The following is a 15,620-nucleotide window of genomic DNA, read 5'->3' as shown; positions in this document are numbered from 1 at the left end:
ATTTGGGCAGACAGAAATGATGGCTAATTTTCACTAAAAATCAGTGTCTGTTTTAAAGCTAGATTTCTCACACAACTTGTTTGCAATGTGCTAACAGGATCAGTAGGATCATTATAGGATTTATGCTTTTTTGCTTGTACTTCTTGGAAGAAAGTTGCACATATCAGGACTAAACATTAATAAAAGTTACAGAATCAGAAGAAAGGCTGCTCTGCCAAAAAGCATTGCTTATCCAATTCTTTTTATTTGAATGTTTGTTTTTTACATTTATCTGAGTTAGCAGAATGATATTGTTTTGCTTGATTTCGTTTTTAAAAAGTAAGTGACAGGTAGGAACATATACCTTACCATGACATTTAAATTCACCACCAGGGAGCTCAAGCTATTCAAGAAGAACAAACTGATGTGTATCACTAGATAACTAAATCTTGAGCAGATGGCTACTTTATACAGCATACAATATTCTATTTACATATGGTGCAAAAGTACTGTTTTAGTGGATAAAATGTGTACTCTGAATACACCAAACCTTTACCTTGCACTGGAGAGTTTGATAATGTGTCTGAAGAACAGGGATCTCAAATAAAATTTTCAGATAATTAGAGTAAAATCTTTTAAAACCAGCTGTTTGGCGAAGAGTGGCACGTGTTTCCTTTTCAGTTGTGATTTTTTTTTAATCTTGTCTAGTTTATTATGTAGTATTAACTTTTCTTCATTTAAAGAGAAAAGCTTTTTATTGCCTTGGTAGACTAAGGATTTGGCATGAGTTTTTTAGAAATACAGACATAGACTGAGAGAGAGAGCACAATTATAGCTATATGTACATTATATATATGCACTTACATTGTGTTGGAATGGATCAGAGAAAAGGTTTGTCAAGCCAGATTCCCTTCTAACAGTGGCTGACAGGCAATGCACAGGTAGGCAAACACCATACAACCTCCAAGTTACCCACTACTCTGATGTGATAAAGGAAAAATTCTGATTTGCTGGAAAATTCATCCCATAATAACATACAATTTCAATCAGCAAAAGGACTTCAGAAATCACTGTCAGAGATGTCTTCTTGTGTTCAAAGCAAGTGGAGAAGGTGGAAAGACTCCAAGGGTAAAAATTAAGCTTGTTGTACAAGAATAAACAAACTAATAGTGCTAAATTCTGTCTGTACACTACTGCACTAATTAACTACACAGGAATTCTACCATGTTTCAACAAAGTGTGACACTGACTGCAGAAAAATGCTTCATAAAACCAAGAGATTTATTTTCCAAGTGACAATGTGTGGGAAGATCATGGAGCTCCAGCTTCCCCAAACCTCTGTGTGTGTTTCATCTTTCTCATCACAAAGCACAGTGCATTTCAAAGGCATGAACAACACCAAATGGGCAATATACCATTTGCAGAGTATTTTGTGATCTTTACCAAACACTGAAACTGATACCTGTCAGAGAGGTGATAAAGCTGCTGAAATTAATCAAAGCAGAAACTAACACCCCAGGGCATTATAAACAAAGTCTTTCAGGTCACATCCTGAAAAATGTTACTTTTCTGAGACAAACAAAGGACTTTTACCTGAGCAGAAGCAGTGAGTGATATGGAGACTGCAAACTTTGGCCATGTACCTTCTGTAAGACATCATTTCCACACCTGATGGCTACAGAGGACTTCAAATGATGAAAGGAAAAGACTAAATGGAAGCCTGTCTCTACTTCAGCTCCTCTGCTTATCAAGCATAAAAAGGACAAATTGAAGGTAACATATCTCTATCAGTATGTCTTAAAATAAGGCTTACAGAAAGCAGAGCCAGAACTGAAACATAACTCCACAGCTGTAGCCCATATGAGCGTGTTCACAAACATTCACAGAAATTGAAATGCTTCTTCAGACTGGTATAACCTACACAAGAGGAGAATTTCCAGAGAACCAAGTATGAATTCAGTAAAGGGGGAATATGCAGCTGACATGGAAGAAAAAGACGTAATGATCAGAAGAGCAAGTAGCAAGGGCATCTGCTAGACAATGTTAGGGCTAGGAAAAAAGATGAAACCCTAAACCCTTTGTTAATTCAAGTATAATTCAAAACCACAGAATGATACATTTCTGCAACTAACCACATGAGCATCACTCAATAAAATGTGCATCAGGGCATCTACTGCCAGAAGCCATGTATTCAGGTGCTGGGAATGGGAGTAAAGAATCTTGATCTTGTCTCTGCATTGGATAGCTGAACTCAAGTCTGCCAGACAGGACCAGGTGTGACCTGATCAGCAGAGGGCTAACACCACCTTTGTTGTGAACTACTCTTCTCTCTTCATTGGCATGAACACTTTCATTGTTCCACATCCTCCTCCTTGTGAGGAAAAGTCAAACATTACTAATAATGCCTCCAAGCAGAAGGAAGAACTGAGTTCACCAAACAGAGCTATAAAAATCAGAGAGAATTACAGGAAGTTGAGAAATAAGAATTGTATTTCAAGAAATTCCTTTGCACCTCCTGTATCCAGCAAGTCTGTGTGAGTCACTGTGGACAAAGATTACCAAAAGCATATGTTTTAGCTAGGGCTCTAACCAGCAGCATACTAGTAGAGGAAGCATTAATGTCATTTACATAAGAAAATACTGGGATCATAGGAGGTTGTATGGATGCAGTCGAGTGCCAGCCTTCTGGAAAAGAACAAGATGCCTAAAACACAGTTTCAAAAACATCTGCTTCAAAATTCTGGAAGCAAAACAACTGAAATCCTTCAGTGTTAACAGAAGAATGTAAAAAACATTAACAGAAATTAGTAATAGCTTCTAACAGGAACAGCAGAGATGAGGAGTGAGTTAATACCACAAAATACTTAAGATTTTCTAAAAAAAAGTAATTTAAATTAATAGTTGTGGTGCCAAAAAATAATCAGGCATCACAAACAAGTAAAAACAGTGCAAATAGATTCATCCATTCTTAATGATTGTAAAAGTTTTATGGTAAGAACTCTTTGTCATGGACTCAGATGGAATACACAAGAGACATCTTTGGCAGCAGCTATATAATGCCAAGTGATGATGAAAAAGCAAATTTGTTTTTGCTACAGATGGTTACATTTTAAAATGTAACCTTTTCTAAAAAGGACAGTCCCCTGGAGGCGTGACATCTTACCCGCTAAATTCACATGGGTTAAACACAGCTCATCTACAGAAAATGAATCTCTTGCCATTTCTCGTTAGAAGTCTGACAGGCTTCAGTCAAACTTCTGTAGGGAAGATAGAAGATGTCCAGAAGATAGAGCAAAGGGAAGAAAAGAAAGAAAAGAAAAAAGAAGAGGCAATCAACCTTTTAAATTTTTTTGCACCAAATAAGATTCGAAGTGCTGCATCCATTCCACTTAGATCTGTAGTTTTCAACTCAAAGGTCACATTATTATGGATTTTTCTTGCCAAAGCATAACAGAAATAGTTTTTCAATAATTTTGAAGGTCTTTTGGGGGAAATCTGTTCTGGGAATTATTCATGAAAGATATGACATTTTATTTATCTAGTTTCTTTCAAAATACTTGAGAATAAAACTATTATGATGTGTTGCCAAGCCCTTCTCTATTATTCTTCTCTCTTCCCTCTCTCTCGCAGAGTTTCTGACAAGGAGATAAATGCTATTTTTACTACTTGATTTTAAAAAGAGAATTATAAAATGTAAACAAAATCTGTCAAATCTGATCTGTTTCCCTAAAACCAAAATCTAAATATCAAAAAGGCAATTCATGTGGTTTCTTAAACTTCATGGGAAAGAATTCCTCTTCACAAATAAGCAATCCTCTGCCAAATTTGCTGCATAAACATTATAGCAGCTGTAATGACATAGCAGGATAAGGAGAGGAAAATGCTTAGAAATCCTAACATCTGAAAGGAATTTCATAAATCATATTATTTTTCAAGTTCTATTTTCTAATCCTATTTCATCAATAACTCTACAAATATATGTGGAAAACACATTTAATAGCAGCTATGACATTTCCTTTGTTGTTTCCAAGTAAACAACCCCTTCTTAAGCAAGAAGACCTTTATCTGGTGCCTCTAATTCCACCATTTGGCACCTGCAGAGGTATCAGGACTGCACACTTACAGAGCTGGGGCTGGAGTGTCGCCTGACTTTAGGTGATTCCTTCCCTGCAGATGAAGTTTTGAAGTTAATGCAAGCGTTGTTCTCTGAATGAACCCTCTTCACTTGATTAGTTGGCTTCTCAAACGGATCGAAACTACTCTGTGTCCTCTGAACCCGAACTTTTTTATCCTCAGGAATTGTATCCAGAGGTTTGATCACTGAATCCATTCCCTGGCAGTTCCGTGTAGACATCTTTGTGACACATATCTGAAAAGAAAAAACATCATTTGTTGACTCTAACAGGCTTAAAGTCGATATCATTCCATGCACCAGCCAGCATCAAAAAGGGCACTTCATTCACCTTCTATTTCTATGTTAAAATTGAAAACAACACCCACATTTTACATAGGGGACACCCACATCACAATAGTAACTATAAAAAGCCTATCTTTGTACAATGTAATAAAAGATCCTGGAAAAGAAAGGCAAAAGAGGAACGTACATAAATTCATATATTTGTGTTTTCTTGTACAATGTGTTCTTGGCAACAATGCCACTTCACTTCTCTCTCCAACCTAGCCACAGATATCCACAAGCAGTATTGATTTCCATTTGTTCAAAATTGGATGAGACTAAACTGAAATAAATGATGGTAGTTTGTGTGTGCACTGGCTGGTGCTGGCTTTCCAAAGATTCAATACCGGTATATTATTGTATTTTTAAATAATGCTTATACAGTGTTATTATTATTATCACCATATGTCTCAGAAAATCAAATCAGTAAATCAATTCCCAGGCACTGAAACGTGAGACTGCAGCTTAATGGCACACTAAAGCACAGGAGCTCAATTCTTTGTTACTGTGAAGTATGACTCTGCCAAGCTCTAAAGACTGCCACTTGCTGCTTGAGCTATCAAAACACGCCATGGTTAGTTCAAAAGAAGTAAACGAGCAGAACAGCACCTTTAGATACTCCAGTCATGTACGTTTCTGCTTTTAATTTCAATACACTCTGACACATATGACATTTTTTTAAATTACACTGTTGGTGAGGGGTTGTGTTTGAGGCCTCACCTTCTCTTTCACCCATGAGAGACTTGACTTTTATTTGGACAGAAAAAGAAATAGTTTCAGCTATTCAGGCTACAGGGAAAAGTTACAAAGTGTGATGTAAGCAGACCCAAGAGCCTCCTTAAATTGTAAGGCACATCAAAGTAACCTACAATGTACTTTGTCCATGACATTTGCATGTGTTTAAGTATAGACAGTGTTAATTTGCTGTCAACTGAATTGTTGACATAAAAAAAAAATAATATTCCATTCAAGCACATATAAACTATTCTAATTTTTGAAAACTTGTCATCCTAAAACAGTTAGGATGTTCTTTTTTTAAAAAAAAAAAGAAAATACCATTAAATCACGAGTCTTCCTTCCTAACCCAAAGTATCTCCAAGAACTTCTCAAATAAATTATTCTTTGCTATTTTCCCAGATGCATTATATGCCTTGAAATCCAACTACCTTCAATAGTTTAGAAAAAATACTGGGTGACTATACCTTGTCGAGTTTGGCGCGCTTTTTTTTTATTGGGTTTTTTGTTTGTTTTTTTTTTAATGATTCACTGTAACAGCAGATGAAAGATTTCTTTTCTACATTAAAAATTTAAAATATGTTTCCTGCATTGTGCCATCTGGCCAAATGATCATATATCAGGTCAGCTTTAATGAAGGACATCACTACTGTCACAAAACAGGCATTACAAGGGTTCACATTTCTTCTCACTAAAGTGATTTCTCCAAGACTAGAACTTCACCAAGTTATAACTTCCTTGAAAAAATTACATTTTTTTCAATTTCCTTCCTTCCAAATGACAATTTTTTGGGGGCTTATTTTAAGACAAATATGTAATTTTGATCTGTTACTTCAGAGAGAAAAGATAAAGAGCTGCAGCACAAAGAGTTTTTAATTAGTCTTCTTGAAAAACTCATTAGTTTCTTTTCCCTAAAACCACTCATATGCACAGATGTGTATCCACATACTTCCCACTGTCATCCCCATGTTCTTGCAATGCTTGCAACCAACAAAGATGCTTTAAAATAATGCAATTTGAAATTACTGTTAATATAGCAGCACTTCTGCTTTGCTTAATCAACATGGATGTAAATAAATCAGTAATCAGAATTTCTCAGCATTTGAAAACCTATGACCTATAAAACAGGGTCAGGAGATATGGACAAAGAGTTCCAAAGCGGTACTTGTGTTCCTTTCAGGTTAACAAGGCACCTGTAGCAAATTAAAATATTTGGAATACACAGCTATAAACATACTATAGATAATAATGCCATGAATGCTGCTTCTGTTTTCTTTTTCCACTGGAAAATCTCCATGTATAGGTCTAATGTGGACCATGTAAGCATGTGTTACTAGTATCTTGACTGGAAGCAGTAATAGTTTGGAATTAGATATTGAAGGGAGGCACTTTAGCCTTCAGCCACTTGACTGAATCTGCAGTAGGATAAAAACCCCCACCATCATCTTATAACAGCCAGCTTCCAACTTGCAAATGACCAAAACCAAGATAAGCACCAACCAGCTCCCCACTCAGAAGTCACACACCTTGGTGGATGCACAGGCTGGACACCACTGTCACCTGTGGAAAAGCCTGAAGACTGCAGAGAAATGCAAAAGTAGAGGCTGGACCCCCTGCCCATCTGCCCTGTTCTGCAACTGCAGCACATCTCCTACCAGAGCTGATGAGGGGTTTAATTCATCACTTCTCTCTCACCAATATCAGTATTTCCTTGGATTCTCTTCAAATGGCTGCTGAGCAGAGCGCACTGCTGAAGCCAGCAAGGCTAAGCTTATGCCACTGTCGCAGGCTACACATTTCCAAACTGTCTACCCTGCCTATAAAACACTGAAGAGAAACAATATTTAAGCATTTGTTTTACATTCTGCTGTCCACTGACAGGCCAGCTTCATGCTGAAACTCTGTTCTATGAAATCTGAAAGGACCAGGTCTAGAAGATCAGCACTGAGCACTGGCCATAACCAGCTTAAGGACACAAACTCATTGATGGTTTCAGGTTTCCCTCCATCAGCAATCTCAGTCTAGCACAGTAGAGCAGGAGTGCTGATGGGCTGCTCCTGTGCTCCAGCTAAGGGTACAGCTTATTCTGTAGTGGCTTATTATGCAAAAAAAAAGCAACAATGTGCTAAGCAAAACTGAAACAGAATTTACTTTGGAAATCTTCCTCTGTATATAAATGACTGTAGATTTCACCAGCTTGACCACACCACCTTTAGGAACATTATAGATTTGAATTTTTTACTCTAATTCAGCCTTTTAAATATAATTTTCCCTTGTACAGCATAACTTCTGCTTATAAATTTCAACTTACCAAAGGATATGTACAAATACTTAGCATCAGAAGGTGTTAGATGTGTAAACCAGTGTATACCACCCGGTAGCTCCTTGCTGGTAATCAGAAGCCACCTAACACACCTTCTCATTTCCAGATTTCTTTTTGCATATTTTCCAGTCAAACACAGTATTCATCACAAAGAACACTGGTTCATTTTCAGGATCTTTTAGATGCTCCTGGGTGATCCTCTGGGATAGTGAGACTTTCCCTGTAAGTACATTCTGCTACCTCTAAGACCAGGCTTTTCTTTCTACCCCGTTTCATTTGTTCTATCTAAAGTCACAGGTTCTTCAGAGTGGGCACTATTCTTTTACTGACCTTTCTTCTACACACAGAACAGCCCTAGCGCACCTCAATGAAGATGACAATCCAGAAACTTATGGAAACTTTTTCTAATGCAGCCTCAAAACTGGGTAATTTTGTTGAGTATCTAATTTAGCTACAGTTATCAGAATGCAAAACAAAGTGAAACAAGCTGTTACATATAGGAAGTCAATATCTACCATTCATCAGTCCTCCCTATCTATGCGATGCCATAGCTAAAACAGTGCAAAAAACAGACACTCACTGAGATGCTGTAAATGCCACCACAGTCAAAACTGGGGCTGCATGAAGATGTGATATTCAATGGCACCTTAACTCTTAAAATACTGACCTCAAACATATGTGGAGACAATAAACATAATACCTTGTTTTGTCATACACAAGATGATAAGTAAGATTTATAAAATGCAATCAAGGAGAAGAAAATTTAAGTATGAATATTCTGTGCATTTAAAGGAAACTCTGTCTAGCCAACTGCATTTAGCTGTTTAAATTGTCATTTCTTTAAATCAAGCAATCATATAAGTAAACATTAAGGTATGTCAACACTTGAAGTGTTTCTTTCCCCTTCAGGAGCTTCTTCCACCAAAAACTACATTCAAGGCAAAATTTCCTGAGGTATAAACTATTTCCAAAACTATTTGGCTTTTAAAAGTAGGGCAGTGGAACCACTCATCTCTTTCAGATGGGGTTTTTTTTGCCAGCAGATCTCACAACTATGAGGAACAGAGGTATGGGATCTTCATTTACGCTTTTATGCTTTAACTTTTCTTTACAGGAAACAGGATTTAAAATAAGCCAATCAACTTAACACACTTAATAGCTATAAATTATTACAGGTATAACAGGGAATACACAAAAAAACGCCTGCACCATGTATGGATTGTTCAAGAAAATATTACTATCCTTCCAACCCTCATACCAGATATAAAAGGCTCAAGGAATTCACTGGACTATTCACCACTTCCAACTTTCGGCATGTTGGGTGGCCCAGACATGAAAAGTAAAAGAAGAAATAGCTGGTCTGTCACCAAGGTTCCCACCTCACAGGAATCTCAGTACCTGAGAGAACCATGATGAAAAATGGATGTTGGCAAAAATGGCAGGAGAGGGACTGAGACAAGGAGCATATGATTAAAAAAAAAAAAAAAATAATTCTAGAAGGGTTAAAAAGGTAAGACAGAACAATGGGATTGGTATGTATGGTATTCACACCAGAGAACTTCACATGTAGAACATTCAATCCCAAAGTCTCTGCTTTGGTTCTAAGATCAAAATCCTGAAAAGGCTAAACTAGACCCCAGTGCCAATCTCCCTTTAAGGAGATTTGCTTTTCTACATTGAAAACAGAGTGGTCCTCCAGAAAATCATCTTTTGTGCTTGAAATTACTCTTCGGAAAAACACTTCCAAAGCAGCACTCAGAAACTGCCCAGGCACTTGGTATCTTGTGGGAAAATATTTAATCTGGAAAATAGCAATGACTATTCCTACTCAGTGAGGCAACAGCATTAATAGCTGAGACTCCTGATCCGAGATCTGATTTCCAGATCTTGGAAAAAAGATCCCTGTCAGCCCAGGAGTGATCCAACAGAAGCACCTCTCCATGAGCATCCTGCCCATTACATTTCCCACACATGGATCATTAATGTCAACACATTATTGTACTTCCCCAAGTTGTCCCACGTGCTGCTGCCAAGCCATATACATTCTCCATACTCTGATTATTGAAATAAACCCATTATCAAAATTTGTCCACAATTGTTTACTCAATCTCAACTGAAAAAGTGAAACAAAATGAGACATCATGATGAGACATTTGGCCACTTAAAGCCTACAGTGCAAACAACCACTCTGCAGCTATCTAAAGAACTCTTTTCTACTTTTAAAAGTAATCACAAGAGGAAGATTTATCTAGGAAATCAGAATATTTGTGTCAATTTCAGTTATTACTTGAGCTATCACAGATTCTGGCAAGGTAAAGCAAAATAAAATGCAGCACCACAAAAGTGAGTGCAGTTTGCTATTAAAAGTTATTTTAGTGTTTCTCTGTGGTTTTTTATTCATTTAAGGTAAAAAGAGCCAGAATATTCAAGAAAGAATTCCTCATATTAGAACGACAAAAAAGCACAACATAGTATTTACTTTGTAACTTTCTTAGTTGTGGCAAAGAATACAGCTGAAGTTAAGAGACTGAAATCACAAGAAGAGTAATTTTGCTCCATGTGTAAAGCTCCGTAATAAACACTATTAAATAAATAAAAATCAGCATAATCATTCACGGAACAATTTGTAAATAAAGATGACTCTTTGAATCACCTTAAATCTCATTTCAAGCAATACTCCTTAATCTGCATTTGGGATTAATGTGAAAATAATGAATGGTATATCAGATGTAGTTACTGTGATACAGTTTCAATGCAAGATTTTTTCACTTCATCACTGTCAGCAAAATTAAGAGGCCCCAAAGAAACAGGAGTCTTGAAATTAAAGGTTACTAGACTAAGTCATTTATTGTTTAAAGTCATATAGCATTGAAAGAGTGATACTGATCAGCTAAACCATGTAAGTAATTTATTGTCTTACAGTTCATGAATTTTAAAACAGTCATGACTGACCCTGGAATTAATCACCTGTTTGGGCACTTTGTAAAATACAGACTGTCCCGTATCAGTGGAATTTATTCATGTGAATAAAGACATCCTCAGTAACAAAGAACAACCAATTCTGGCTGAACAGATCATACATCCTACCACACGGAAGAAAAAAGTTTAAAATGCTTGTATAGTGTAAAGACACCCTACTGTGAAGCTCTTCACCTCTTTCAGGAAGCTGCATTAAATCTGGGTTTTAATTCTTACATTTAACACTACTATGCTTACTTTGGTCATCCAGTAGATACAGACTTATGTAAAATACCAAGAAAATTTCCAACCATCTACAATTTTCTATTGGTTATTGCCACTGTGTAAATCTGGGAGGAAAAGTGACAGGTTGGGTAAATATCCAAGTGGACATCCAAAGCTGCTACTGAAAAATCTAAAGGAAATATCTGCATTCCACCCATTTGCACCATTCCAGGAGATGTAGTATGAAAAGACCAGATACAGGGAAACCCAAGATCTAGCATGCAGCAAGAAAAAAAAATAAATTTAAATTACTGAGTGATGTGAAGTAAGGAAATCATTCAACCTCTCCACAGCTCCATTTTTCAGTTCACAACTGTGATCCTGCCCCTATCACAAGCAGAAACTGGGAGTGCTAATTAAGTTTGTAAAGCACTTGGGCTTTTTTAAGTGAAAAGTTATGAAGATATAAATTATAATTTGTAGAGCCAAAGCCCATTGGAAGTAGTGCAACAATCTCATTATTACAGACAGTAAGACTTAGCAGCTGCATTTAGCTGAGAGATGTATAAAGAAAAAAAATATATAGTTAAGTGACCACTGGTTCAACAGCTGAATTGCTTAGAACATAAGCCTGCCATTAATTTTCACTGGAAAAATCCTATCTGGATACAAGTTTTTATTACCTTTTATAAGCATGTTATTTTCTATCATGCTTTGGTACCATGGCAATTGAGAACACAAGTCATCTGCAGATTCTGGCATCCCTGGAATTTGACATTTGCTACTTATAAAACACAGTTTGGGAATGTTCTGTAGTATTATAAGCAGCTTTGTTCAAAATAAAAATGCAGCTATCTGCAGATTCATTCTCTTTGCAGAACAAAGCAATAGGGAAGCTCTTTCTCATTACAAACAAAAGTCTTGCCTGCTTCTTCTCTCTTCATCTGGTAGCACTCTCCATCCTCCCCAAGAGAGGGTCAGCAAATGGCTGCTGCACCCACAAGCAGAAACATGCAGCAGTTCAGAAGAGAGCTCAGTTGGAACTGAGAACTCTCAATATGGGAAAAGATCCACAAAGAACAAGAGATGAGATAAGGGAGCGGATAAAATTGTGAGAGGGGAAGTAGAGCATGTAATGCTGCACGACATCACCAGCCAGCTCATACCAGAGCTACCAGTGCAATCAGGCTCATACTTGAGAGAGGTCCTTGAACACGCTCACCCCTCCCTGTAATCACCTACACCAGCCTCTTGGTCTGAACATTTGATGGGCACAGCTAAAAGAACCTGAAAGACAACTGGAGTATGATGGGAAAAAAAAATTAAAAAATAAAAACAACCAGGGAGATGGTGGAAAGGAAGGGAGATGTAAGGAAAAAATGGTTGCAAAAAAAAGACACTTCTTTTCCTCTCCTGTGTCCCAGACCTATATGGCCTCTCTTTGTGTCCCAGAACTATAATTCACATTATTGGGTAATATTTATTTAACTTTAGTTGGCCACAGAGACTGCTAGCAGCGCTAGCTATGAGCTAGCAAATGCAACTGAAAACAGAGCTCAGAGACTGGAAATGGTATCTGGGGATATGGTATGCTCCTTGCTGTACCTATCACAGACTTACTCATACACCTCCCACAGCCCATCTCAAAGGCACTCGCCCAAAATGGCCGTTCCATTTCCAAAGTCAAAGCTGATGTTAAACCAACTGTCATTGTCATATGGAAGAAGGCGAATATAAAAAGGTCACTGAAGTGCCAGATGGGAGAATTTTTGAACTAGAAGCTCTGACATTAATTCTCTGTGTTTGTCTGAAACACTGAACTCAATGAGCTGATTAAATGTCTGTGCTGAATTGCCAAGTGAGAAAAAAGTCACTCTCAGAGAAAGACCAACTGATCAGACCTGGGGTAGGAATCCCAGTTGCATAAAAACCTCAAAACATTTTTACCTGCATCAAGGAAAATAACATTTTATACTAGAAGTTAAAGCTGGCTACACAATTCTTTCCTTTCACCACCAACACGTCAAGAGCTGCAATACAGTACTTATTTATTCTGCTAACTTGATACCTAAATATTAGCATATTTTCTGAATCAAGCACAATCCTGAATCAGGAATTATTGAAAATTATTTTAGGTGCCCTCAACATGGTAAGGAGAAGCTGAACATTTCTAAATTTATTTTTTTTCTGTTAACAGCACAGCCTAATTTCAGAAAAGTGAGTTTCCAGTCCATTAAAGTTGATGTTCCTCTCCTTGGAGAGAAAAAAGGTCCAGTTTTCAAGAGAGTCTGGATTAGATTTTAGGTCTATAAAAGCCTACATATCTCCTCAAAGCAAAACTCTGTTCTCTGACAACAGACGTCAGGAGGAGTCACCTAAGGACAGGGTCTCAGAAAAAGGTCACACCGAAGTCCTGACAGCCTCTAACATTCATGAAAAGAGACAGAAACTCAACAGAGCTGATCTAAAGGGGCATCTTGCTCTATTTCTGTCCTGATGACCCAAAATACAGTAATTGTGTTAGTAATAAAGCCTGGCAAATAAGTTCTTCCTTTTACTTGCACAGTGTTCACATTTGTCACGGTGGAATGTAATGCAACACGCCATGCAAGCCTTTCCTGAAATTGCAACCAGGCTGCTGCTACCATTAACCTTGGATGCAAACTTGCTGCATCCAAAAGTAGGAGGGTCATTCCTCCAATAAACCAAACAGGAGAGCGCAGTTGAGGATCAGCAGAGGTGTCAGTGTGGGAGAGGCAGCTTCCAGTGCCAGGCACGAGCCAAGGATGCCTTGGTAACCAGAAAGGCGGTGGAGAAAGCGTCTGAACATAAACACTCTCCTGAGAAATTGTGACAGGTGGTTTTTATACTCTTTTACTTAGTTACCCACTTGTATCTGTTGTCTATCCTCCTCTGTAACCATATGAACATGATTTAAAAATAAAGAGTAAAAAAATATTTTCAATCCCTTTTCCATATCAGCCTCCTGCTCCAACAGATGGCTCCATGTGCCAGTGCTAGTTTATACAGTTTTCTTTCCATAAGTGCATTATTAGTGGTTCTGTGTGAACAGTATATTAAGTCTTTCTGAGTTTACAGGTTTATAATTTTATTCTATCTTCCAAAACTCCCCCTGATCATGAAGTTATCAAAGGCATATCCATAAATGCAGTAAGTCTTCCCACTACCAAGATCAAGTGTGAGAAATCTTGAGAGACTTGACAACAAAATGCCTATTCTTGCTAGATTCTGAGGCTGTCAGTAAGGTTTTTAAGAAAATAAATTGTAAACAACTCCATGCCTTGAAAATAAGTTCTACCCAGTTCCTTTAGGCTCCTTTGCCTATCCCTAGCAAGTCTCTTGATTCTTTCACAGTTATCAGCAAGTACTTCAGACTGAAACTAAAGTAAAATGTCCTCTTACAAGCAGGGACTGCAACAAAAACACTGCTGTTGGCGAGATCCAGTCATGCAGCTGACAGTATAAAACTTTAGCCCAACTGCTCAGACCTTTCAGATATATGCCCTTCACATAAATGCTGAAGAGCACTTTGTTAATTAAAAGACAAGATGAAGGGGATAGGTCGTGTAATCATCTTTGTGAAATATACACATTTGCAGGTGGAGAGGTTTTCCAGCTATCCTTTGGTGTGATGACAACCTTCATTGCAGTGGAGCAGTGTGCATGTTGCATGGTCATTAACAAATCAATGCCACCCTCACATTAGCTTCAGCAGATGTTTTAAAAGTACTTTGAAAGAAATAATTCAAGAACAGAATGGTAAATTCGTTTGGCTCTTTTTCCTTCAGACCATTTCCTTAATTAAAAAAACAAAACTACTTACTTCATTCTTTTCCCTGTTTTCTTCATTTTTCTTCTTCTATTTTCCTTTTTAACTCTCTTTAGCAAAAGCCAGACAATAAACTAGGTAATGAGAGTTGCTTGCTTCATTCTGCTAATGCATTTCAAAGTTTCATTTTAGCACCAAGGAAGAAATCTCTTCTGCTCTTATTTGCTTCATCATTGAGGTCAACAACCCTACAGGTTGAAAAATGCAGCTTCCAAGGTGCTGATGAATGTCACAAGGAAAGACAAGCTCTCTGAGCATTTCTAGATCTGCTCCTCTACATATTATCTTCCAAACCACTGAATTTGACAAAATACCCTCTATCAAATCAGCACAGTATAAAGGTAAAGGTAGAAAAAGAGCTTCATCTTTGTCATTATTCTCTTGTGTGAAGAATCTTCCAAGATCTGAATAACCTACATTCCAACTCAGTCTCCCTGAAATCTTAGTAACAGCCATCCATGACCTTTATGCCACTGCTTTCCTTCATGGAAGTTTGAGAGTTCAGACAAGGATGACAAGCCCAGTTTCACAAATAATCAAATGAAAAGTCCTCATCTGTGTTTAGATTTCATATAAGCCTGACTTCTTTTTTTTTAATTCATTCTTTCTGGTTTTTTTTCCCCTCAGACAAATGACCTGGTTACAGAATTCTACAGAACTTGAATGAAAAGTCTCAAAGGAATTTTCTAGCAGCCACCACAGGTTTGCTAGACTTGCAGCAGTACAATAACTTTCAAAGAAAAAAAGGTGTAAGGGAGCATAATGAAACTTGCTTCTCAGTGCATAATATGCTACACTGGAAAACACGCCATATCCTACAATTTAGAATTTTGTCAGGAGCTTAACTGAAAATTATAGCATATTAAGTCACTCAGAATATAAAGAACACTCCAGTATATCTTCTCTTGCCAAGATGTATAAAACTTAAGAGGTTTCAAGCTTATACTGAGAAGAGCTCATCATAAGAAGGATGGCTACAATTTTAAAATGAGAACTCTATGGACAGCATAGAGATAATGCTCACTTTTTTTTAAAAAAAAAACCCTATGTATTTCAACAGAGAAGTGAAAATCACTGCTGTTTCTTTGAAGTGT

The 15,620-nt window shown here is 37.3% G+C and overlaps 1 protein-coding gene across 6 annotated transcripts in view; it reads right to left on the bottom strand.

Annotated features, from left to right (window-relative positions):
• Nucleotides 1-15,620, bottom strand: part of CDK14 (cyclin dependent kinase 14) — a 342,956-nt gene that overhangs the window by 255,840 nt on the left and 71,496 nt on the right. For all 6 annotated transcript variants that reach the window (XM_015618267.3, XM_033511841.1, XM_015618268.3 and 3 more), the window contains one exon: nucleotides 4,103-4,348. In XM_015618267.3, coding sequence (XP_015473753.1) covers nucleotides 4,103-4,348 — 246 coding nt within the window. The remainder of the gene's footprint in view (nucleotides 1-4,102; nucleotides 4,349-15,620) is intronic.

This window comes from Parus major, chromosome 2, assembly GCF_001522545.3.
Source record: "Parus major isolate Abel chromosome 2, Parus_major1.1, whole genome shotgun sequence".
Classification (NCBI taxonomy): Eukaryota; Metazoa; Chordata; class Aves; order Passeriformes; family Paridae; genus Parus; species Parus major.
The sequence above is the reverse complement of the archived record's forward strand: the minus strand, read 5'-3'. Positions and strand labels throughout refer to the sequence as shown.